The 27046-nt window shown below is 42.7% G+C and overlaps 1 protein-coding gene across 2 annotated transcripts in view; it reads left to right on the top strand.

Moving 5' to 3' along the window:
- SUDS3 (SDS3 homolog, SIN3A corepressor complex component) overlaps positions 1-27046 on the top strand; it is a 181204-nt gene that overhangs the window by 98364 nt on the left and 55794 nt on the right. For both annotated transcript variants that reach the window (XM_069214476.1, XM_069214477.1), the window contains exon 9: positions 72-122. In XM_069214476.1, the coding sequence (XP_069070577.1) occupies positions 72-122 (51 nt within the window). The remainder of the gene's footprint in view (positions 1-71; positions 123-27046) is intronic.

Genomic DNA, 27046 nt, shown 5'->3' with positions numbered 1-27046 from the left:
GTTGATTTTGAAGGTTATTTTTAATGAAATTGGGTATTTTCTGATTTCACATACATTGAAATCTATTTCAGAAAAACTTGCTTCATTATCACTTCGATGTAATTTCTATGAACTATCAACAGGTAACCTTTGAATTTACACACAAATGTGCAGCACAATAAAACACTTGTTTCTCAGAATGACTTTGAAATTGTTGTTATGCTAAGTGTTTGCCTTGTGCCCAAACACTATTTTGTATTTTATTATGAAATCGCACCAGTAATGTGGATGATTTGTGTTCTGCTGTCTCTGTAAAGATCTCCTAAACTCCAAAGATGTATTGTAAGTCAGATTGCCTGCCAGGTGTAGCAAATATTACTTTACAGTTATATGCAAAAGAGATTTGATCATTGCTACACAGCTATGTTTTGCAGTGCCCCATTGTCATGTACATCCACATACTTGTGTTTATGTATGCTTTCTGGAGCCCCAACTGAATCCAGGAATAGCCTGTCCAGAAAACCTGCACTGAACCATTGTGTGTCCCTGACTGGTAAAATAGTGTGAACTCTAGTATCTTACTTCTACTCCTTTTGATTAAAGTTCTAAAAGATTCCACTTGCATCTTGGATTTGACTTCCAATAAAAATGAGTGACGTTAGAATTCTATTGGTTAGTGTGCAAATGTTTGATATTAACAAATAGTTGCCTTGTAGTGCCATGATCGTACGTAGTTCAGCATCAAAAGCCTATGTTATGCAACATAATATTTTGCAAACGGTTGAACTGAACTATCTAATAGAGTTGGCAATGGAAGTAGATGTAAGCATTTTGCAAACTAGTATGGCTGCTCAAGTGCATGACCTGCTGTCTTCTTTTCTCGCTCCATATTCTTGCACAGCTGCCCCTCCTATCAGAACTTTACTCTCTTCTGAGAAGCGGGATGTTAGCACACAAGTCATTAGCACATATATGTTTTTGTGCTTTGCTAAAATACTGTCTTCTGGCTGCTTTCTTTGTCTTTTGCATTCTTGGGTTTCCGCTGTTTTCTTACTTTTATATGTATAGTTCATGGACTTCTTGTGGGTCCCAGGACTCGGACGTTGAACCTCACCGCTTGTGCCTACTTGACCCCTCTCACATTATTGTAGAATATGCATTCCCTTTTTATTCAGACCTTAAATGTCTGCAAATTAATTAGACCATTTTGGAGCATATGCTCTCTGTGAGTTTAAGGAATTCCTTGCTAGAAAGCAGCAGCAAGTAAATATATGTTCATAGCGTGTGTTGCTGTAGGTACACATGCTCTGCATACACCTGCCATCTAAGATTGGGCACAGATTTTTGAAAGCTGTTTTTCTTATAAGAAAGTCATTTGAGCCACAAGATGCACTGTGACTGCTCACTAAGTTGGGCACTAAGACAGCGTTAGATGTATTTTTTTTCGGGTTCATATGCGTACTGCTTGGGGCTCAGAGTTTGAACACGTTCTCCACGTTTCTGCTCAGGCCCCTAACTGTGCGTTTAGATTTTGATCCTTGGGAAAAGCCATCGCCCACGTTCCTCTTGACAACAACCACTGGAGAATGACTTATCCATCGACTCCCGACCATTAGGGCTCCTGGCTCTCTTCGGGATAGCATGCCCCCAGTCTTCGTTGATTTCTCTGCACAAAATGCATTCATGATGAAGGAATGAATGGCATTCCAATGCTATTCCTAGTGCCATGCCGAAATATCTTTAGTTCAGTTGTCACAGTTTGTAACCTCTGTCTCTTCCTACCTTCCCCCTCAATGACGATGACACTGCATGCCAGGCCTCTTTCACCCTCTACTCAAAAAAGGCCCTCTAATATCAACAAGAGAGTTGGTGGACCTTTGAGACTATGCAGCTGCAAGACTCTCACAACACCACTGACATCTTCTGAGACCAAGCCCCGCTCGATGATGAGGACACTGGCTCCTCCAGCGTCCCACCCCATCAACTGTTGCCTGGTTCTGAGGTGGCTTTTCCCTCTAGCTAAGACAAGGAAGAAGAAAAATAGGTCCTCCTCATCTCGACAACCTCCGACCCTCGAGCGAAGACCTCCACAATGACTGACATGCAATCCAAGCCTCTCAAGAGGCCTTAGGCAGAGACAGAGGCAAATCACTGCACCTAGGAGGTTAGATATTGAGCCCTCTTCCCACTACAGAGCCTTCAAAGCCTCTGCTGCTTTCGAGCCCTGATCAGCTCTGATCAAAGGCTTCTGAGCCAGTGCTGCTCCTGACTCACAGCGTCAGGTCTTCGAGCCCTAATATCCTCCATAATCTTTGCAGATCTTTGAATACAAAGAAACCTTGGACATCAGCGTTACCCCCACACTCACTAGAGGGTTCCCCACACTCCTTTTATGGGGAAGGCAACCCCTTTGACCCTGTTGACCCATTTCAACTAGTGCCCACATACGACCCATGGGACGACTATAATGTAAATACCCTCTGGGATACAGATTTGGTTCATTACCTGTAGGAACATTGGCCCTAGTCAACACCACAGCCTATCATGTGGTGATCCAGTAATGTTGAATGAAGTGCACCCCAGGTGACAAAGAACACCACATAAAAAACAACACAATCAAAGAATTGGTATTATTCCTCCAGTCTCTGGTGTATCACAAAAAAGACAGCCTCCTAATACAGTTTCCGCACATCAATTGATAAAGTAACTCTTCATGTTAATCATGAAAGATAAGGTGTGTCTTTTTGGTTGTCGGCATTTCGACCCAAAAGAAGGATAACAGGGTCTCATCAGGACACACAGTGACTTGGGGAGCTAATAATGAGAGAGATATTATGGATTAGAATAGGTACTATGAGTTTTTTTTAAAAGAAGTAGAAACCATAATGAATGAGGAGGATTTTACGTACTGGTTGTTTAGGATCTGGTCCGGATAAAAAAATGAGACTGCATCGTGTCTCTCTAAACAGGTGTCTGGAATAAAAAAAAAATACATCTGCAATCGGGAAAAATGTACATATACATAGAGGAAGAGAATCCTTCTCCAACTAAGATGTTGCTTACTGAATATTGTTTGATCGTATTCATTTCTATTGGATTCCCTAATTACCTGCAATAACCAAAAAGCCAAGTATAAACCAAGTGCTAAATATTAAAATAAGTAAGGCTCAAGGAACAAAAAGTTCGATGGCATCTGTCGCTGTAGATACACATGGTATGCATGAGCTCGCCATCTGGTGTTGGGTCGGAGTGTTACAAGTTGTTTTTCTTCGAAGAAGTGTTTTCGAGTCACGGGACCGAGTGACTCCACCTTCTGTGCTCATTGCGCATGGGCGTCGACTCCATCTTCGATTGTTTTCTTTCCGCCATCGGGTTCGGACGTGTTCCTGTCGCTCCGAGTTTCGGAACGGAAAGATAGCTGAAGACGGAAGATTTTCGACGGTATCGTTGCGATCCGGTTAGAGATAGACACATACGACGACGCGTTGAACATCGAAGCGCTTCGGTGCCCTTCGGGGTAGATTTCGGCACCCCGTCGGGGCCTAGTCGGCCCGACCGCGTGGAGGACAACGCCGATGGATCGGACCCCGTTTCGATTCTGCCCCGAATGCCACAACAAATATCCTTATACGGACCTACACTCGGTCTGTAATCTGTGCCTGTCACCCGAGCACAGCGAAGAATCCTGTGAGGCCTGTCGGGCGTTCCGGTCCCGAAAAACTCTGCGCGACCGTCGAGCGAGAAGACTGCAGATGGCGTCCACGCCAAAAGAGCGTCGACAGTTCGAGACAGAAGAGGAACAGGAGGAATCCTTTTCCATCCAGGATTCAGACTCCGACGAGCTACACTCTACAAGAACTGTGAGTAAGACGTCGAGATCAAACCTTAAAAAAGGAAAGAAGGCCCAGGGGACGCCACTGCCAACCGGCCATGGCTCCACCCAAATTCTCGGTGACCAACAATCGGCACCGAAAAAGGCCCATTCAGTGTCGAGATCGTCCGACTCCGGTCGAGACACCGGCACGCAGCCTCCTCGGGACCGAGAGAGTGCTAAACAGAAGCATCGACACCGAGAGTTCGGTGTCGACACGGATCGACGCCGAGACAGTGGCGCCGAAGACCATAGAGGCCAAGAATTTTCGGCACAGAAAAAGAGGAAGGTTACCTCGGAGCCGAAAAAACAACCGACAGGGTTTTCGGAGCCGAAAAAAGCGACATCAGACCCTGTTTCTGGCTCCTACACTGAAGAGCATTCTATGTCTTCTCAAATGAAGAAACATAGATTTGAACAAGAACTGCAATCCACTGACGTGGATCACACGCAAAAGCGTATCTTTATTCAGCAGGGGACTGGGAAGATCAGTACCCTTCCACCTGTCAAACGAAAGAGAACGCTTCAGTTTACTCCTCAGCAACAAACAGCACAAAAGGTAACACCTCCTCCCTCGCCTCCACCTGTAACTCCGGCTTCGCCAACTTACACCCCGTCACATTCGCCAGCTCACACCGCCATGAGCCACGATGACCAAGATCAGGATGCGTGGGACTTGTACGACGCACCAGTGTCTGATAACAGCCCAGACACATACCCAACTAGGCCATCACCACCGGAAGACAGCACAGCCTACTCACAAGTGGTGGCTAGAGCAGCACTATTCCATAATGTGGAACTACACTCGGAACAAGTAGAGGATGATTTTCTATTTAACACCCTCTCTTCAACCCACAGCTCCTACCAAAGCCTGCCGATGCTCCCAGGCATGCTACGCCATGCAAAGGACATTTTCAAGGAGCCAGTTAAAAGTAGGGCAGTGACGCCTAGGGTGGACAAGAAGTATAAGGCGCCTCCTACGGACCCTGTATTCATCACCTCTCAGCTGCCACCAGACTCTGTGGTGGTAGGGGCTGCCAGAAAAAGGGCAAACTCACACACTTCTGGGGATGCACCTCCCCCAGATAAAGAAAGTAGGAAGTTCGATGCAGCCGGGAAGAGGGTTGCTGTCCAAGCAGCAAACCAGTGGCGCATCGCAAATTCACAAGCGCTGCTAGCGCGATACGACAGAGCCCACTGGGATGAGATGCAGCATCTCATTGAACATCTCCCAAAAGATCTGCAAAAAAGAGCAAAACAGGTTGTTGAGGAGGGTCAAAACATTTCCAACAATCAAATACGCTCCTCCATGGATGCAGCAGACACGGCCGCAAGAACCATTAATACGTCGGTTACCATCCGTAGGCACGCATGGCTCAGAACGTCTGGATTCAAGCCAGAAATTCAACAGGCAGTGCTTAACATGCCAGTAAACGAAAAACTTCTGTTCGGTCCGGAGGTCGACACAGCCATAGAAAAGCTCAAGAAGGACACTGACACTGCCAAAGCCATGGGCGCACTCTATTCCCCGCAGGGCAGAGGATCTTATAACACCTTCCGCAAAACACCTTTTAGAGGAGGGTTTCGGGGTCAGGCCACACAAGCTAGCACCTCACAGTCCGCACCGCCCACCTACCAGGGACAGTACAGGGGAGGTTTTCGGGGCCAGTATAGAGGGGGGCAATTCCCTAGGAATAGGGGAAGATTTCAAAGCCCCAAAACCACTACCAACAAGCAGTGACTCACATGTCACACACCCCTCCCACACAACACCAGTGGGGGGGAGGATACGTCAATATTACGAAGCATGGGACAAAATAACTACAGACACATGGGTCCTAGCAATTATCCGGCATGGTTATTGCATAGAATTCCTGCAATTCCCTCCAGACATACCACCAAAATCACAAAATTTAACAAAATACCATTCACAGCTTCTAGAGATAGAAGTTCAAGCACTACTGCAAAAAAATGCAATAGAATTAGTACCAAGCACACAAATAAACACAGGAGTTTATTCACTGTACTTCTTGATACCAAAAAAGGACGAAACACTGAGACCAATTCTAGACCTCAGAGTAGTAAACACATTCATCAAATCAGACCACTTTCACATGGTCACACTACAAGAAGTGTTACCATTGCTCAAAAAACACAACTACATGACAACCCTAGACCTCAAGGACGCATATTTCCATATACCAATACATCAATCACACAGGAAATATCTAAGGTTTGTATTCAAAGGAATACATTACCAATTCAAAGTATTGCCTTTTGGTTTAACAACCGCTCCAAGAGTATTCACAAAATGCCTAGCAGTAGTCGCTGCACACATCAGAAGGCAGCAAATACATGTGTTCCCGTATCTAGACGACTGGCTAATCAAAACCAGTTCGCTCACACAATGCTCAAACCACACAAATCAAGTCATACAAACCCTCTACAAACTAGGGTTCACCGTCAACTTTGCAAAATCAAACATTCTGCCAAGCAAAGTACAGCAATATCTAGGAGCCATAATAGACACGACAAAAGGAGTAGCAACGCCAACTCCACAAAGGATCCACAATTTCAACAGGGTCATTCAACACATGTCTCCAAACCAAACAATACAAGCAAGAACAATACTACAGCTCCTAGGCATGATGTCCTCATGCATAGCCATTGTCCCAAACGCAAGACTGCACATGAGGCCCTTACAAGAGTGCCTAGCCTCACAGTGGTCTCAAGCACAGGGTCACCTTCTAGATCTGGTGTTGCTAGACCGCCAAACTTACCTCTCGCTTCTATGGTGGAACAGTATAAATTTAAACATAGGGCGGCCTTTCCAAGACCCAGTGCCAGAGTACGTAATAACAACAGATGCTTCCATGACAGGGTGGGGAGCACATCTCAATCAACACAACATAAGAGGACAATGGAACATACATCAAACAAAACTGCATATAAATCATCTAGAATTATTAGCAGTTTTTCAAGCACTAAAAGCTTTCCAACCAATCATAACCCACAAATACATCCTTGTCAAAACAGACAACATGACAACGATGTATTATCTAAACAAACAAGGAGGAACACATTCAACGCAGTTAAGCTTGTTAGCTCAAAAAATATGGAAGTGGGCAATCCACCATCAGATTGGTCTAATAGCACAGTTTATTCCGGGGATCCAGAATCAGCTGGCAGACAATCTCTCTCGAGATCACCAGCAAGTCCACGAATGGGAAATCCACCCACAGATTCTGTACACCTACTTCACACTCTGGGGAACACCACAAATAGACTTATTTGCAACAAAAGAGAACGCAAAATGCCAAAACTTCGCGTCCAGATACCCACACAAGCAATCCCAAGGCAATGCCCTATGGATGAACTGGTCAGGAATATTTGCTTACGCTTTTCCTCCTCTCCCTCTCCTTCCTTACCTAGTAAACAAATTGAGTCAAAACAAACTCAAACTCATTTTAATAGCACCAACTTGGGCAAGACAACCCTGGTACACAACACTGCTAGATCTGTCTGTAGTACCACACATCAAACTGCCCAACAAACCAGATCTGTTAACGCAACACAACCAACAGATCAGACACCCGGACCCAGCATCGCTGAATCTAGCAATCTGGCTCCTGAAATCCTAGAATTCGGACACTTACAACTTAGCCAAGAGTGTATGGAAGTCATAAAGCAGGCCAGAAGGCCATCCACTAGACACTGCTACGCAAGTAAGTGGAAAAGATTTGTTTGGTACTGCCATCATAATCAGATACAACCGCTAGATGCAACTCCAAAACATATAGTAAATTACTTGCTCCATTTACAAAAAGCAAAGCTAGCCTTCTCTTCTATTAAAATACACCTTGCAGCAATATCTGCATACCTGCAAACTACCTATTCAACTTCCTTGTATAGGATACCAGTTATCAAAGCATTTATAGAAGGGCTTAAAAGAATTATACCACCAAGAACACCACCTGTTCCTTCATGGAACCTAAACGTGGTTCTAACAAGACTCATGGGCCCACCTTTCGAACCCATGCACTCTTGCGGAATACAATTCCTAACCTGGAAAGTTGCCTTTCTCATCGCCATTACATCTCTAAGAAGAGTAAGTGAAATTCAAGCGTTCACAACACAAGAGCCTTTTATACAAATACATAAAAATAAGGTCGTCCTACGACCTAATCCAAATTTTTTACCAAAAGTTATTTCACCATTCCATCTAAATCAAACGGTAGAACTACCAGTATTTTTCCCACAGCCAGATTCTGTGGCTGAAAGAGCACTACATACATTAGATGTCAAAAGAGCATTAATGTACTACATTGACAGAACAAAGAACATCAGAAAAACTAAACAGCTATTTATTGCATTCCAAAAACCTCATGCAGGTAACCCAATATCAAAACAAGGTATAGCCAGATGGATAGTTAAATGCATCCAAATCTGCTACCTTAAAGCAAAAAGACAACTGCCCATTACTCCCAGGGCACATTCAACAAGGAAAAAAGGTGCTTCAATGGCCTTTTTAGGAAACATCCCAATGCAAGAAATATGTAAGGCAGCCACTTGGTCTACGCCTCACACATTCACCAAACACTACTGTATAGATGTGCTATCCGCACAACAAGCTACAGTAGGTCAAGCTGTATTAAGAACTCTATTTCAGACAACTTCTACTCCTACAGGCTAAACCACCGCTTATGGGGAACTAACTGCTTACTAGTCTATGCATACCATGTGTATCTACAGCGACAGATGCCATCGAACTGAAAATGTCACTTACCCAGTGTACATCAGTTCGTGGCATCAGTCGCTGAGATTCACATGGACCCACCCACCTCCCCGGAAGCCTGTAGCAGTTCAGAAGTTACCTTCAATTTTGTACATTTGTATAGATATTACTTAATCCTTTAATAGGTACATACTTACATTTTTCATTGCGCGGGCACTATTACTATAGTACAACTCCTACCTCACCCTCTGCGGGGAAAACAATCGAAGATGGAGTCGACGCCCATGCGCAATGAGCACAGAAGGTGGAGTCACTCGGTCCCGTGACTCGAAAACACTTCTTCGAAGAAAAACAACTTGTAACACTCCGACCCAACACCAGATGGCGAGCTCATGCATACCATGTGAATCTCAGCGACTGATGCCACGAACAGATGTACACTGGGTAAGTGACATTTTCATTACCGTTCATTGGAAATCAACTTGGATAAGTTCCCACAATGCGGAACCACTGTGAATGCCTCCTGATCAAAGAGATTAAACGAGAAAGAGGCATGGCTGTTTTCTTAAATAAACACTGATGTAGGCAAGCTCAGTATTCGCGCTCGCCTGGGGGCTATTTTAATTAGCACAGCTGGGAAGCGTTTTAGCCAAGTTTGTGCCTGAGCCAGCGTGCTGTGAATTGGAAGAACTCCTGAAGTTGAGAGGCATCTCAAAACAAGCGTGTGCCTGACCCAGCGCTCTATGAATTGAAAAAACCTGCTATGTTATAATGTGAAGGAACCATCTGATAGTTCAAAAATGTATTCTGGGGGGGGGGGGATTGATTAGGAAACAATATATAAATTATCACAAGTGAAAAACTGAAGGATATTTTTGCAAGGATACGAACCCTGTAAATTCTCAGCCAAAGAGTGCAGGATGACATCCTGGAGCTACATCGGGGAGCAGGGAGAGGGCCTCCCACAATTGCCTTAACCATATCTCAATATGTACGGTGCTAGGAAAAAATCAGTGCGAAGATTCGAAGCGTGTACGCATTAAGTTCCAGAGTACAGGATAAGATCATGGAGCTATATCAGGAGCGGCATGGAAAGGCCTGCCACTATTAGCTTCAGCATTTGTCAGCATGTACAATGCTAGAAAGGATTGACAAACATCCCTTGCATTATGAAAGGCTAATAGATCATTTGAGGTGCACAAGGAGCATGGTAACTGCTCTTAAAGTCTAAAGCTCATAAACACCGAATTGTACTAAAGGTACTGACACCAGAAGGCATGCTGCTATTTGCTATTTCAATTGTCCGTGTATGGAAAAAGTTAAAATAACCTTTATAGTTGGAAATGCCAGGGCAAGGCCTACATGTGCTAAAGCAGTTGCAAACAGAATGACTGAAAGGAGGGTTATCAGTTAGGCTATAATAGAAATGCATCTACAGCTATAATTATATTTAAATAATACAATCCAGTCAAATACTCTAAGGTAAAATTAAAGGAGAAAAGATCAGTCATAGACAATCAAAAGGAATGTCTTTGTATGTAGTACCATGTTACAATACTTTCTAAAAGTTATTGGTTCAGGAATGTAGTATACGTCCTCCATTCTTCGATGTTATTCAGACCTTTTCTTATAGAATCATGTATCCATCCATTTACATTACAGTCTCTGGAGGCTCAATGCCACCCCCTCTAGGGGATGAAACAGTCTTCTCAGTTACTTGCCATCTGATGTCTTCTGACGTGTGTTGTTGTTCTCGGTAATGCTGGTCCATTGGTGCTGTTTCAGCGCAGCATCTGATGCGACTCCTGTGCCGGCGGATTCTTGTTTGTACCTGTTGAGTCGTCTGTCCAATATAAATGAGGTCGCAAGGACACCAAGTACAATAAATAACATTGGTAGAGGCACAATTAGTGTGATACTTCAAGGTAACTGAATATTTCCATGCATAACAATTTCATATTTGAAGTATATTGACAAGCGACACAATTTCCACATTTGTAATGCTCCTTAACAGGATCCAGACCCAATAAGGAAGGCAATGTCAAGTCATATTTTTGAATTCTGATTACAAAATGGACACACAAGTCGTCCATAAGGAGAAAATTTCCTCATGGAAACACTCAAGTTGGAGAGAACTGTAGAGTTCCTCCGTGTGTTAAAGGACCTGCTAAAATGAGGCTCTAATACCTTTTAAGGAGTCCATGGCGGTAACACCCCTGCTGGGTGGAAAACAAACATTCTCCCAATAACCTGTCTACATCTGAAGTCATGTTCCACCCAGGGACGTGGCATTCCGATCACCTCCGCACCCGGGACATATTGTTTGGGGTCAAGGGTAACACATTTTCATGTTTATTTTGTACTTGGGACAAGTAGGCCCAACCCCCTGCAGTACAAACCAATTGGCTGCCAGTTTACAGAGAAGGGAGCTGTCTGCAGTTGAGGTAATATGTGTGTCCATATGTTAATGCTGTTTGAACTTGTATTTATGGTTCATTAATGAAAAGCCTTCATTATTTAGGTGAGTGCTGAAAATTAACGTTTTCAGGTCACTGCACAACTGACAGTGGTTCTACCACGTTTGTAAGGTTTATCAATATGAGGCTAAGTATATTGCTCCCAGAATGCTCTCTGATTAGATACAATTTTTGCAGAAGGTTGTAAGCAAGATAGAGGTTTCATTTCTTTCCAAAAAAAATGTTCAGAAAAAAATCAGAGTAGGAAAAACATGTTATACTAAAATGAAATTTTAGGTGCTATTTCTTTGAAGCATTATATAGCAAAACGTGTTGATGCATGGTAGTATTTCCAAATAATACTCCAGCCGAGAGATAGAGAGAAATAGAAGTTTAATAAAAATAAAATGTCTTTGTTAACGCCAGACTTAGTTAGGGACCCAGTTCTTGAAGAAAGTCACAAAAGTGTACCCATGGTATATGTCTTTGAATCAGTGGCTTTCATGAATTCACAAGAACTTAAAGAAGTAGACCAGGAAATCGTATTTCTAGAAAATATTTGTAAACTTAATTTTAGCACGAAGAAATCTCCACGTGCAGATTTGTTCATGTGAAAATCTATTTGAGTGTTTACCAATTCACTTTCCCTCCAACCACTTTTTTCCCAACCTTGGACGAACTTCTACTTCTGCCATTGTCAGGAGTAAATTTCCAACCTTTCTCATTATGGGAAACGATTAGAGAAGAGCTGGTGAAAATCCTTAAAACATGCAAGTTAGTAGGTTTGCAGACTCAAAGGCATTCTAGCCCTGTAATTATTGCTCACTGCTTCCTCCAGCCCCAATATGTAGATCTGCGGAATAGTGTAAAAACAAGGAAATTGCTATAGTATGGATTGGAATTGCAAGTATTCAAGCCCTACTATTGTAGTAGTCCTGTCATAATCAGAGAGGCTATTATCAGATCTCTTACAGAATGAGATTGCTGCCATACTTTGTCGCGACACTACATAGCACCAAAGGGACAAGTGGATTTTTTTACAAGACAAGTAGATTTAAGAAGCAACCTGTCCCATGGACAAGTAGATATTTGATGAAATTCCACACCCTTGCCCACCAGACTCCCTAGTCTACATACAGCAGACAAACACGCTGCCGCCCAGGCCACAGGCAACTGTCCCCCATCAATAAGAAGATCCTAAGGCTGGATGCTGCTGATAAGAAGGCAGCATTAGGAGCAACTACCCACTGGAGGATAGCTAAGTCTACCTTCTCTCAAGCTAAGAGAAGGAACAGTGGAATGACACGCAAGAGTTAGTCTAGCATCCCCCAAAATACTTTAAAATAAAATAAAAGGGATAGTGATATAGTTGCTGAAGTGAAAGCTATCTCTAACATTACCATGCGCTGTGCCCTTTGTGGTGCAGACACCACATCTTGGCGATCAGTAACAGTATCCTCATCAAATAACACGCCTAGCTCTGTATCTCTGGCTTTCAGCCGAAGTCGAGCAATATCTGCTCAACGTTCCTTCCATGGGACTGCAGATTAATCAGCTGTTAGAAAAATTAAAAAGGACACCAACACCACAAAAGCTGTGGATGCTCTTCATTCCCCATCACGTAGATGTTCCTTTTGGAGACAGCAGTATAGGGTAGGCCCCAAAGGCACCTCCCCAGACTCTACTTCTTCATACCAGAAGTAGCAGCGGGCATAACATCAGCAGAAGTTACAAGGCTACGCTATGGGTGCCAGCTGGGGCAACAATAAAAGGGGCAGGAGCAAAGGGGGATGCCTCCACATCAAAACATTGACTACCCCCACTCCCTTGATCAGACATCTGAGCACCTGTAGGGAGGAGGCTGCATGATTTTCTTCAACAGTGGTAGAAAATCACATCAGAAAAGTGGGTATTAGCTCTGGTTTGCCATGGCTACTGCCTAGAACTACCACTCCCATCCACCCTGCAGTCGGTCATAGAAGCCACCCTTGGTCCCTTGTTATGTTCTAAAGGTTTTATTCTCATGTTAAAAACACACACTCATTAGCACACTGTAACTTTGCCCATGAGCGCTCTGGTTTCGAATGCGTTTTTCAGATTGGTGAAAGCGTTCTGTGGAAGCCGGTTTCTGAGACGCATCGGAGCAGCTGAGCGCTGGGGGACATTTAATCGATTATACAAAACAAAAAACAAAATACTCACCCTTGCCTGCGGAGAGCTTCTCTTCTTGAAACATAACATTAATTGGCGACGAGCGGAGGAACCTACGTGAGACGTGGAGAAGTGTCCCTCAGCGGGTGGGAACACAGCCTTTGATCGTCCGGCTACGAACGGTTGCTGTTACCTGTTTTCTGAAGGCACATACTGTGAGAGCATTCAGGTGTTCTGATATTTACTGGACAAGCGCTTTGAGACACTGATCTGGTGAGTTTCTGGTATCTTGATTCGGCGCTGGCTACTTGTTTACACGTTCATGAGTGTACTTTGCACGACATGCACGTTGATCCAGAGCCTTCGTGGATTTAAAGGGGTAGGCACTTGCACGGCTTGTCTGAAGTTAAAGGGGCAGGATCGATTGCAGAGGTCTCGTTTAAGCGAACCACGTTGTGAGCGTACTTGGTGTACAACGCTCACCGTGATCTTTAACTTTCATAAACTTAAAGGGATAAGAACTTCTACAGCTTGTGGAATTAAAGGAAAAGTTGAATTGTAGGCCGTACAGAGACGATCGTACTGGCATTTCTGTTTATTGTGTGACTTGCCGTCTGTTGGATTCCGAATGTGATAACGCTTCTATGAAACATCGGTGACACGTACACCTTGATCTCTGCAAGTGGTAAATCTTGTTCTAAGTGCAGGAAAATGGGACATTTTGCACGAGTGTGTAAGAATTCTTCTACGGTAATGCTGGTTAGTGAGGCGGATATGGATAGAGTATCTTCAAAAATAGTTTAGGGGGAGTTTAATAAGAAAGTGGTGTTGTCGATTAAGAAGGTTGACGCAGATCCAGACAAAGCTGTTGGGGATGGTGAGCCAGTGTGTGAGGTGAAGATGGGTGACTGGTGTGTTCGCGTTTCAGTTGACTCAGGTTCACCGATAACTATCATTTCAGATAAATTATTTTTGGAGAAGTGGAATGATTTGGAGTTGAATCCTCCAGATACACACAATTGCTTTTGGGGGTCAGGTGGTTATTTCATGGAAACCTTGCATTATAAGGACAAAGCCAAAGGTGTATGTAGCCAAACATGGGTACAACATTTTAGGATGGAAGCACCAGGGTAAATGTGGGATGGTTCTTAGGCCTGGTACTAAACAACCAGTTTCTTTGGTTTATGAAAGTGAGGAAAGTGTTGATTCTTTCGATCATGTCTTTTTGAAACACAAAGAAGTTTTTAAACGTGAGTTAGGAGTTGGGAAAGGATACAAACACAAATTTATTTTAAAGCCAAATTCTGTTCCTGTCACTAACTGGGTTAGGAATGTTCCATTGTGCATGAGACAGAAGCTTAAAGATCACTTGAATCAATTGTGTGTGGATGGGGTCATTGAACCTATTGAATACTCAGAATGGATTTCTCCCATTGTCGTGGCTGTTAAAAAGTCAGGAGATTTGAGACTTTGTGTCGATTTAAGATCGTTAAATAAAAACATACAGGTGGATTGTTTTCCGTTGCCAAGAATTCATGACATGCTAGCGCAGCTTGGTGGCATGAAGTTTTTTTCCACAATCGATTTGAGGGCTTCGTATCATCAAGTTGAGCTCGCTAATGAATCTAAGGATTTAACAGCATTTAACACACTATTTGGGGCTTTAAGGTTTTTGAGAATGCCGCTTGGGGGAGCATCCGCAGCTTCTGTTTTTCAGAAATTGATGTACCAGCTCTTCAGAGAGGGGAGTTTTGACGTATCAGGACGATATTTTGATATTCTCAGATACAATGCAATCTCATTTAAGTAAACTGGATAGAGTATTGGCCATGTTGGAGGAGTATGGTATGATAGTTTTTAAACAGGAGTGCAAATTTATCATGAGAGAAGTGGAATATTTGGGTCACACGATAAGTGAGGATGAAATTAAACCCATGAATGACCTATGAGCAGCAATAAAGGAATGTTCTCAGCCTGAAAACAAAGATCAGTTGAGATTGTTTCTGGGACTGTGTGAATACTATTCCAGATTTGTACAAAACTTTGCCTTACAAAGTGAACCTCTCCAGAAACTTTTAAGGAAAAATTTTAAATTTGAATGGGAGGATGAACAAGTGGAGGCATTCAGTGTTTTGAAGAAGTTGATCATCGAAGCACCTGCTATACAACCTTTCAATGCTAAAGCTACATCTGTAGTGACTGTGGATGCCAGTAATTTGGGGATTGGTGCTATGCTCACTCAATTGTATGAAGGAGAGGAAACCACGGTGGCATTTGCTTCCCGCAGACTTTATTCATCAGTGAAAAATTACAGTACTATTGAGAAGGAAGCTTTGGCTTGTGAATCGGGTGTTGACCATTTTTCAACTTACTTGTGGGGCAGCGAATTTTTGATGGTCACAGATCATAAACCTTTAATATATTTATGGAATAACAAGGGCATGATCAATGCTAGTCCCAGGTTAGTTCAATTGTTGTCTAAAATGCATGTCTTCAGTTTCAAGATGAAGCATATTCAAGGGGGAGAAAATTTCAGAGCTGATTTTTTGTCTAGATGTCCAATACGTGAGGGTGGAGACTCTTGTTGTAAAAGTGAAGAGGAGAAAGAGATGGTAATTGGAATGATTGATGGCCTTGTTGCATCGGATGGAGTTATTCCAAGAGAGTGTTGGGAAAACAAAGTAGCAAACGATCCGGTGTTAACACATTTGAAGGGTTATCTCATGAGAGGTTGGCCAAGAGAAGGTCAAGTAATGGAAGAACTAAAACCATTCTTCAAGGTGAATGAGGAATTAAGTGTGGAAAAGAATTTGGTTATGAGAGGCACAAAATTGATCCCTCCATCTGAAGTAAGGGGTTGGTTGGTGAAGCTAGCTCATAAAGGGCATGTAGGAATTACAGGCACGGGGAAGAAATTACGGTTGTATTACTGGTGGCCTTGTGTGGATGTGAATGTGGAAGTTATGGTTGAAAGTTGTGGTGAATGTTCTTAAGCTGAGAAAACTACACGTGTGCGGAATACTCCTCTGTGCCCTGTGGAATTCCCTTCGAGGCCATGGGAAAAAATTGGCATAGATTTTATCGGACCCATAGGAGGCTTGAACGAAGGGAAGAGATTTGTGTTGGTAGTTGTGGATTATCATTCAAAATGGGTGTCAGATGAATTTTTAAGGGGACCTAACACCACATGTGTTATTATGTTTTTAAGGAAACTGTTTCAGTCGGAAGGTATTCCAGCCTTTGTGGTCACAGATAATGGGGTGCAGTTTGTCTCCCATCATATGAAATCGTTTCTAAGCAACCTAGGGATCAAACATTTGACAACTGCTCTTCATAGTCCTCATGGGAATGGGATGGTAAAGGTGAATCGCATGATGAAGGAAACAATTCAGTTGGCTATTGAAGCAGGTGGGTTGGTTCAAGAAGCAATAGACAGAATTTGGTGTTGTCATAACACTCCACGTTCCACGACTGGAGTAACTACTTTCGCGTTATTGAGGGGAAGACACTCGTTTAACGAGTTGTCACCTATGTGGGTAATTGAGAAGTCTGATCCAGATAAAAATATTCCCAGGTTTGAATCTATAAAGGACAAAGTGGAAGGTTCACAGGCGAAGGCTAAGAGTAGATATGACGAGATTAAAAAAGTTAAAGATATTGATTTCAAAGTTGGGGATCGTGTAAAGATAAGGAGACCTTACAAAGTGAAAGGCTTCAAGTATTTTCAGGAAACTAAGGTGGTTCAGGTGTCCAAGCATTCCGTTAAAGTTGAAGATGGGAAGTGGTGGAGTAACAAAAAGGTAGCCAAAATGGATAAACGTGTGGACAAGGTTGCAGACATGCTAAGTTTCCAGTCACAGGATAAGGGTTCTGAAGATGAGAGTGGCCTGAGAAGAGTGAGTGATTTGCAGGATGGTAGGATGTTTTATGAGCCTGGAGTGTTGGATGATGTTGTCGAGCAGGCTCGGCGTGAAACATCCGGTGTGTTGGGCCGTCAGGATGTTGTGCGGGATAAGATTCAGGATACTGTTCAAGATGAGTCCCTTAATAGATACCTTCCCAAAAGAACTATTATCAAACCCAAATATTTGGCTGATTATGTGTTAAAATAATTGATTTGTTGTTGTCATTGAAGAATGGAGGTATGTTATGTTCTAAAGGTTTTATTCACATGTTAAAAACACACGCTCACGAGCACACTGTAACTTTGCCCACGAGTGCTCTGGTTTCGAGTGCGGTTTTCAGATCTGTGAAAGTGTTCTGTGGAAGCCAGTTTCTGAGACGCGTCGGAGTGGCTGAGCGCCGAGGGACATTTAATCGATTATACAAAATAAAAAACAAAATACTCACCCTTGCCTGCGGAGAGCTTCTCTTCTTGAAACAAAACATCCCTCCACCCCCCCAAGTGGGGTGGAGGGGAGGGATTACTCTCTTTACTTCCTCATCCCGAAGTACTGCGCCCTCAGTCCCATACTCGACCTCCGGACCCTAAATCGCAAAATCCCCTCACACTTCCATATGGTAAGGCCACTAGATATCATCCCTAATGCATAATGTTCAGCATGTTTCACTGGGCCTGTGAATCATGCGGTTGGAGAACGGCAGCTCGCACAACGCATACCAAGCCTGACAGATGTCTGGTGCAGAACAGTGTTGTGCTACATAATCTAGACAGCAAACCGCAGCAGCCATTTTGGTAGTAGCGACATCAAAACTACGCATATCCTATTAAATCAAGCGGAATTGTGGTTTGTTAACCAGTGGTGATCCGCACACTTAGGATTTCAAGTAGGATCGGCAATGATCTTCTGAATAAGGAAACGGAAAAAAGAAATATCTACACATACAGCCACATGTAGTCAGTGTAACTATTTCATTTTCCAGCCATATGTTGCAGAATAAGGTGCTCATCTAATCGCTTGGATTTTTGCATTTGTTACTGGATGGTCCTTATTTCAGTGATCAGCACACTTCCCTTCTAAAAAGAAAAAAAAACAACAAGATTTGTTTGTCTTGCTGTACCATCTTCTGCGGATATTATTCTGGATGATGGCTATACCTTAGAGTATTTTGAGATCTTGGTATTATTAGAACTACAGTAATATTTTTCATCCATTACCTTACATATTCAGACGTTATGGCAAGCACTGATATGTCTGAACAGCTTCTTTTCGTACTGATAAAGGTGATCCATTTTGCCATGGAAAAGGTGGAAACAGATATTTGATTCGTATTTACTTGCTGTTGGGGGGGAAAAAGTTTTTGGCAATTGGCAAACAAACCGTTCTAATACATAATTTAGGAATTGAGTGGAGAAATGTGTATGAGAGTTTGGATAAAATTACTATTAGTCATGGAGTAGGTGAACCAAACAATGTTTGACATGTCGGTGATGATGATGTTAGAGAACCATTTTAGAGCACAAATTAATGTGGTATTGGAGAGAAACCCATTTTTTTTATGAAGGTTCAAGGATAACAAAAAACAATTGGCACATATGTGGCAGCTTTAAAAACATTAGCTTGTACGTGTGAATTTGACAATTTGACAGATTCTCTTATTAGAGACCAAATTATCAGATGCACGAGTAATATAAAAGTGCAAGAGAAGTTACTAGCAAAAAGCCCCAGTTTAAAAGATGCACTAGCTTTAGTTGAAGGTATGGAAAACACTACTATGTGGGTACAAGAGATGGTTTATGAAAAAGGAAAAGTCAGCTTAGGTGAAGAGGTCAGTGAGGTAAAAGGAAATATCAAGTATGCGGAGAAAGATGTAGACAAACATGAAAGAATGAAAAGCAAGGATGGGGATAGAAAGTATGAAAAGAAGAAATCTACTCTTAATGATTCCTCTTTTTTTACAAGAAGTGCAGGAGTGAGGTGTTTTAGATGTGGGAGTGAAGGGCATCTTTTCAATAGTTCTAGATATTTTGCAAGGCTGTCAGTTTGCTAGAAATGTGGTAAGAAAGGGCATTATGCTAGTGTGTGTAGAGGAAATAAACAATTGAAAGTTGTCTGTGAAGAGGATGAAGAGAAATTTGTTTTCAGTATAAGAGATGAATGAAGTGTGGATCTTGATCCAATAGAAATGCCAGAGTGTGAAATTTTAGTAGGTTGAAAAAAATGGATGTTCTTGCTGATTCACCATATACGATGGTAGGTGACAAGAATTGGGACTTAATATTTGAAAAAGGAGTAATAGAATTAATGGCGCCTGACATAAAAAGGGTAGGGTATGGAGGTGTGAAGATGGATGTTTTGGGTTTTTCAGTGATAAGAATCCAATTTGTAGCTAAAAGAGGTGATAATTCTTTAGGCTGGAGGCACCGAAGAGATATGGGAATAACATTGAATCCAAATTCCAAACAAAAAGTGCTAATAATGGTGAACAAAGAAATCTCAGATTAAGTAGTTTTAATGGATTATTTAGGGCTGCTAAATAATTTTTAACATAAAATTGCCTCAAGAATGATGCAATACCCTGTGTGTCCAAAGTAAGGAAAGTTCTGCATATGATGTTGACTCCACTTGAACAAGAGTTAAAGAAATTGAAAGATAGAGGAGTGATCGACAAAAATTGAATGTTCAGAGTGGTTGGCTTCCAGTGTTGGCACCAAAGGACGGCGGTAAATAAATTTGCATCTGTGTTGATCTGAGAGAGTTAAATAAACACATCTAGGTTGACAGACAGCCATTACCTAATATTTCTGAAACATTGGCATTAAGCAAGGAGGCAGAGTTTTTCAGCGTGATGAACTTGTCCTCCTCTTACTACCAGGTTATGCTCCTTCCAGACTCTAGACCTTTTACATCGTTTATAATTCAGTTGGGAGCATGCAGATTCATCTGCATGTCTTTTGGGCTTGCCTCTGCTGCAGCGTGTTTCCAGAGTGTCTTGAAGAAGGTGTTAAAAGGGTTAAAAAAAGTTTTATTTTTCCAGGATTACATTCTTGTCTATAGCCAAGATCAAAGGGAACATGATGAGAGACTGTGGAAAGTATTGGAGAGGTTACTGAATGCAGGCTTGGCGATAAAAAAGGAAAAGTTTAAATTCAGAGCATCAGCAGTAACTTGCTTGGGACACCCCATCTCAAGTGACGGAATGAGTCTGAAAATTGATTTGGCAAATAGCATTATGCAAGATCCAAAACCTGTATACAAAGACAGTGTTAGCCTGAATGGTGGATGGTGAGATGGAGGTAGTGTGTTTTGCTTCGCATTCTTTAAAAGGTGCTGAAGAGTGATTCAGTTCTTGAACGAGAAGCGTTAGCTGTATATTGGGCAATTCAAAACTTCAAGTTTGTTTCTGTGAGGTATACCTTTTGTGGTTAGATCAGATCATCATCCACTTGTGTTTTCATTTGCAGAGAAATGGAGAATGTATCCCCTAGGATCAAGAGATGATCAGATGGTTTGTTCAGTTGTAATTTCTCAGTTGAGTATGTACCTGGGTCAATAAAATGGAGTGTCAGATTGTCTTTCAAGACTGCTGGTTAACTGGGGTGAGGAAGAAATAGCTGTAGATTGTGTATATGAATCAGCTTTGGAGAATAGTGAGTGGGAAAATGATAATTCAAGTGATTTAGAATTATCAACTTTAAAGGAACTCACTGTAAATGGCTGGCCAGACAAGGAAGATGTACCAACTACAGTGGAGGGATTCCTTTGTGTTCAAGATGAGCTAAGCATTAGTGATGGGAACGTGCTGATGGAAAAACGTGTGGTACCTCCTAATGTTTTGGGAGAACAATTGATTTGTTTGGCTCACGAAGGACATTTGGGGAGAAACATGACCAAATCTTGACTAAGAGAATGGTACTGGTGGCCAAAAATGGATCAGGAGGTAGTACGTGTGGTAAAGGATTGTTGGCATTGTGCCAATAATGATAAAACAAGGAAATCTTACACAGCTCTCCTGTTGCCTTTTGAGGTTCCAAGGGAACCTGAGACTGAACTAGGTTTAGCTATAGCTGGACCATCTTTTGGCAAATGACAAGTGATATGTGATGCTCCTAGTAGACTACACATCTAAGTGGGTGGTCACAAAATGTGAGGCTGCAGTAAACACTAGAATGGTGATTCAATGTGTTTTTTAGGGAAGGTTTTCCTAAAACTCTTGTAGCTGATAAAGAAGTAAAGTTTGCTTCTCAAGAAATGAAAGAGTTTATCAAGGAGTTAGCGATAACTCACTTTAAGACAGCTCTTTATTCACCGCAAGCCAATGGCACAGCGTGCAAATTTTAATAAGATTCCCCTGAAAGAAGTTTCTGACAGAAACCTGGTGGGCACACCATGTTACTCCTAATAGTGTGACGTCTATACCTCAGTTTATCTCGCTTAACGGTAAGAAACCTCACTGTAAACTAAATCCTGCATGGTAGGGATTAAGTGTGCAACAAAATGTGAGCATTTCTAATGATGAGCTGATGTTGCATAGGAAGAAACATCAGAACAAGTATAAAACTCACTTTGATACAAAGAATTGCGTACCCGAATCTGAGTTTGAAGTGAGTGTCAGAGTTTTAGTGAGAAAACCAGGTCTAATAAAAAATGGCACGCTCAAAATTCATGTGACCTTTTGTGATAACTTCCCTAAGTAGGAATGTGGCATTGTTAGATTCTTAAGAAGAATGGAATGTGTCCAGATTAACTAAAGTGAACCATTCTAATTCAAAAAGGGCGGTGGATAAGAGGTCAAGATGTAGTGGATTAGAAGGATAATGATGAGCTTTTGACAAGAAGAAAGAGATGTACACCTCATTGGCACAAGGACTATGTAATGGGTGAATTTGCAAACTACAAACATTATTGAAGTCATGAAAATGGTGGTAATTTGTTCAAACAACACTTGAAAAAAATGGGCTGTCACCTGTACTTTTAAAAATGTAAGCATAATACAACTTTTAATTCATTTGATTCTGTATTTGGTATGATATAAAGTTTTATTATGTCAGTAGTTTTTTTAAGTTCCAAAAACATGCTACTTGATGTCGTATCCAACTATTGTATTTATGTTGTAAAATTATAAGGGAGGGAAATGTGTTGTGGTTTGAGCTTCATCAGTTTGGTGGAATGTCGTGATTGTCACATTTGAGGTCACGGTATGCCACACAATGTGAACGTTCCATGGAATTCGAAGGCTGGTCAGTTGGAAGCGATTTGCTTCCAGGGAGGTTGGTGATCTATGTCGTAGCTCAATAAATAAAACGTTTAATCAAATTGAGTGGACAATCCATTATTAACACAAACCTCTGTAATTTATCCTCTAAGCCCTGGCCTGGGCCAAACAGCCCTGGTACTCAGCACTCCTCGAAATATCACTCAGTCCCTGCGGGAAGCTCCCCAACAGGTGAGACCTTCTCACCCGGAGGTAATGCCAAATCAGAGATCCCAGACAGCTCAATCTAGCAATGTGGCACCTGCGACCCAAAAAATGTGGTTATCTACCTTCCACAACAATGCATGCATATCTTACAGGCATTCCTCAGACCTACTACACAAACTTGCTATGCAGCATAGTGGAAGAGATTTAGGGGGTCATTCTGACCCTGGCGGTCTTTGACCGCCAGGGCGGAGGACCGCGGGAGCACCGCCGACAGGCCGGCGGTGCTCCAATGGGGATTCCGACCGCGGCGGTAAAGCCGCGGTCGGACCGGCACCACTGGCGGGCTCCCACCAGTGTACCGCGGCCCCATTGAATCCTCCACGGCGGCGCAGCTTGCTGCACCGCCGCGGGGATTCCGACCCCCCCTACCGCCATCCAGATCCCGGCGGTCCGACCGCCGGGATCCGGATGGCGGTAGGGGGGGTCGCGGGGCCCCTGGGGGCCCCTGCAGTGCCCATGCCACTGGCATGGGCATTGCAGGGGCCCCCGTAAGAGGGCCCCTACATGTATTTCACTGTCTGCTGCGCAGACAGTGAAATACGCGACGGGTGCAACTGCACCCGTCGCACAGCTTCCACTCCGCCGGCTCGATTCCGAGCCGGCTTCATCGTGGAAGCCTCTTTCCCGCTGGGCTGGCGGGCGGTCTGAAGGCGACCGCCCGCCAGCCCAGCGGGAAAGTCAGAATTACCGCGGCGGTCTTTCGACCGCGGAACGGTAATCTGACGGCGGGCCTCCGCCGCCCGCCAAGGTCAGAATGAGGGCCTTAGTCAGTTATTACATCCTTAAATTCCTGGACCCCTTGAGTGTTCCGGTCCAGGATATTATCTGCTCCTTCACCTGCAAAAGGCAGGTTTTGCATACACTTTGTTACAGCTACATCTAGTAGCCATAGCCACGTACAAGCAAGACAAGTAAAGCAACTCTGTTTTCCGCATACCAGTACTTAAAGCCTTCATGGATGACCTCAAGAGTCATCCCACCTAGGGTCAAACCCCCACCTCCCTTGCCAAATTGAATCTTCAATATAGTCCTCACCAGGCTCAGTGGACCTGCCTTTTGAGTCCATTGTACTCTTAGACTCTCTAGTACCTTTACTGGAAGGTAGCTTTTCTTGTGACCTTAACATATCTTAGATGTATTAATGATCTGCAATCCTTCCCTTTACACAAACCCTTCATTCCGATTCACAAAGAAGCCATAATTCTTTCCCTAGATGTGTTTCCCCTGTCACCTCAATCAAACCATACAGCTCCTATTCTTTTTTCCTCAGCCAGACTCACTAGTGGAAAGAGCCCATCACACTCTAGACACCAAACGGGCTTTCATGTACTACACTGATGGGACCAAGCCCTTTCACAGATCTGACCGGATGCTCATAGCCTTTTGGTAAATCCAACAAGGTCCGATCCTTCTTTAAAGCAGGCAGTGCCAGGTGCATAGTCAAATGCATCCAGACTTGCTATCGTAATTCCAAAAGAGCTATCCTTATTACATCCCGGGCATACTGTACATACACTAAGACAGCAACCATGGCTTTTCTGGGCAATATTCCATTAGCTGACTTACATAAAGCTGTTTGGTCAACCACCACACTTTCACTAAACATTATCGTGTGGATATATTTGCCAGACAACAGTCATTTGTGGGCCAAATGATACTCGGGACACTATATCAGAAATCTGCATCTTCCACGTGCTAGCCTCGCTTGTAGAAGGGTACTTACTACTTTACAGTCTTTGCAGAGCATGTATATCTACAGCAGCACATGCTATGAATGGAAAATGTTGTCCAGTAAGCATCTGTTCAAAGCATGTACTGCTGTAGATTTTTATGTACCCACCCTCCTCCCTGGAAGCATGCAACTCTAACCACAGACCTCACCCTTTACTTAACTTTCTCCATTCGTGCACATGTCCTTCGTACTATCTTTATTCACCACTTCATGCTACTCTCAAATGCTGTGTGAAAAACAATCTGACATGTAGACAGTGCCTAGGCGCATTGCCAACTAAGGAAGGAGTCACCAGGTATAATGTGACCTTTATCAAAGAAACACAACTTTTAAACGTCCGAGCCCATCACTAGATTGCAGACTTATGCAGAGCAGGTAATTGTACAGCACCACACGCACCAAACAGATGCTTCCAGGGTAAGTAACATTTCATTTTTCCAGAGGCAGTTGGTCCAAATGACCCGCTCTACTTGGGATGTACTGCACAGGCTCACACTGCTCTGACAGCTACTCCACTGGGATCTTTCCCAAGCCCCACTTTGGTCCAGTACTTGAAATGCTCCCAGCGATCCATCGAAGACTAGTACTTGCTTCTCCCACTCTCCTCACCTGCTTAGGTGCTGATACATCAAACATTGCCATCTGTCTTAAGTTGTTATCTGTTACCATAGCGTTTGGAACAGCATTTGCTAAATTATGGCCTAATCATGATAGAGGAACACTCTGAGGTAACGTATGCAAGTGTAGAAGTGGGAGAGCATCTATCACTTATCAGAAATTACTACATATGCTTTAAGAATCAGTATAATTAGTGTTGCACTCTCAGTAGCTGTATACAGCAATGTACAGGTAGGAAAGAGTCTGGATTTTGGATACCATATTACCACTAATCTGTGGTTTATATATATTTGTGTCTTGCTGGTAGCAGGCATTGTCCCAGATTATCCTCTCAACATAGTAACTGGATTTATCTGTGAAACAGAAGGGATGCTTATGTTTGGTACAGGGAACCAGTATTGTTACCTTTCGTTAGGTGAGAAAGAGTTTCATGAAATGTATGGACTCGACTGTTGAGATTTAATTAGCAAATGCTTCATGGAGCTTTTCACCAAAATATTTTCACCCCACACCTTTGCTCCCTTTACCCAGTCAATTATGGTAGCACCTGTTCAAGTGCAGATTTCCAACCTGTTTCATTTTAGGAAAACAGCATTGGTGGTTGTGACCTGCCCCCTATCATGGCAGCTAGTTTGGTGAGCTTTCTATTGATGGAGGAATAGATTTGAAGAACAGGAGTATTTTCTGAGCAGAGAGTACATTTTTCATTACCAATACTCAACCTCAGAATAGCAAACATATTAATTAAGAAAGAAAACGTTTAAATGTTGGTATTGTACCAAATGTAAGTCCAGGTACATTAGGTGGACTGGATGTGTGCCATAGATTTGCAAGATGCCTAATATCACAACCCAGCTGTAATGAAACATTAAAAAATTCAGGAATTTGTAGTAGGCAAGGTCCTTCCTTTTGGCCTGTATTTGACCTCCTGCTATTTCTCGAAGTGGATAGCAGTGGTGGCGGCACATCTGAGGAAGCAGAAATCTCCATCTACCTATATTTAGACAACTGAAAGTGATATCTCAAGAGCAAGTAATGAAGCATTTCTATGTGACTGTAGACAGCCAGCAACGTCTTGTACTACTTATCAATATGCAGAAGCCAACTGTTACTCCATTTGAAAGGATCCACTTTTTAGAAGATACTTTAGGCACCCATATAGCATAAGAGTATCATTCTAAGGAGAGACTCCCATCTGTGTGAAATGTCTCAGTCTGCAATGAACCTCATCCGACCACTCACCATATTTCTTCTTTACTAGGGTCCATGGCACCCTGGATCACAAGGAGATCTAACAGTGTCAAGGAGACAAATAGAATCAGACTTCAGACTTCCTGGGGGATCAAGGTAACTAACTCAGGAACTGATCCAGTCGTTCCCCTGGTAGTGTCAATCAACCATTCTACTAATGGCTTTTCCTTTTTATGAGGACATCCCAACACAGACAATAGTGACTAATTCTTCCCTATTGTTCATTCATTTTTGCAACTGCTTCCCTATATGGGTGGGAAATAACATGGACCATTTGAAAACTAAGGGACATAATCAAAGAAGGATGGATCATGCATAAATCTACTGGAATTGAAAGATTTCCTTTTGGTTCTGAAGTTCTTTCTTCCATCATGCAGATTGACTGGGCAGACCATACAGCAGCAATGTACTATCTGAAAGCTCACACTTAATGAACATCTAATTATCACAGCAGTCCACTGGCTGAAAATCTAGACTAGTCAGGCATATATTCACTTAGTTGGTAACTTAAAGGAGAACACAAGCGTGTTCTCAACGAAGAGATAATTCAAAGCATATTGAGAGACTGGAGCTATCTACAAATAGAAGTATTTGCATATGAAGAAAAAAATGCCCAAATTTTGCCTTGAGATACCAATTGTCTTTCCACCAGAACATTGTTTGCGTTCATTTGGAAGAGATGTTGCATCTGATCATTCCATATTCAAAGATGTTCCGATTCCGAATCTTCTACATCTTGCAATATCTGGCCTTTGATTTTTACATCAGTAAAAGAACACCTTGCAGTGATCACTGCAAAAATGAAATCTCCTTTACAAAGACCTTTCTTTAAGATGCAGTAAAATATTTCTTAGAAAGTAATAAAAATG

The sequence above is a fragment of the Pleurodeles waltl genome, chromosome 11 (genome assembly GCF_031143425.1).
Source record: "Pleurodeles waltl isolate 20211129_DDA chromosome 11, aPleWal1.hap1.20221129, whole genome shotgun sequence".
Lineage (NCBI taxonomy): Eukaryota > Metazoa > Chordata > Amphibia > Caudata > Salamandridae > Pleurodeles > Pleurodeles waltl.
This window is presented reverse-complemented; position numbering and strand designations above follow the sequence as displayed.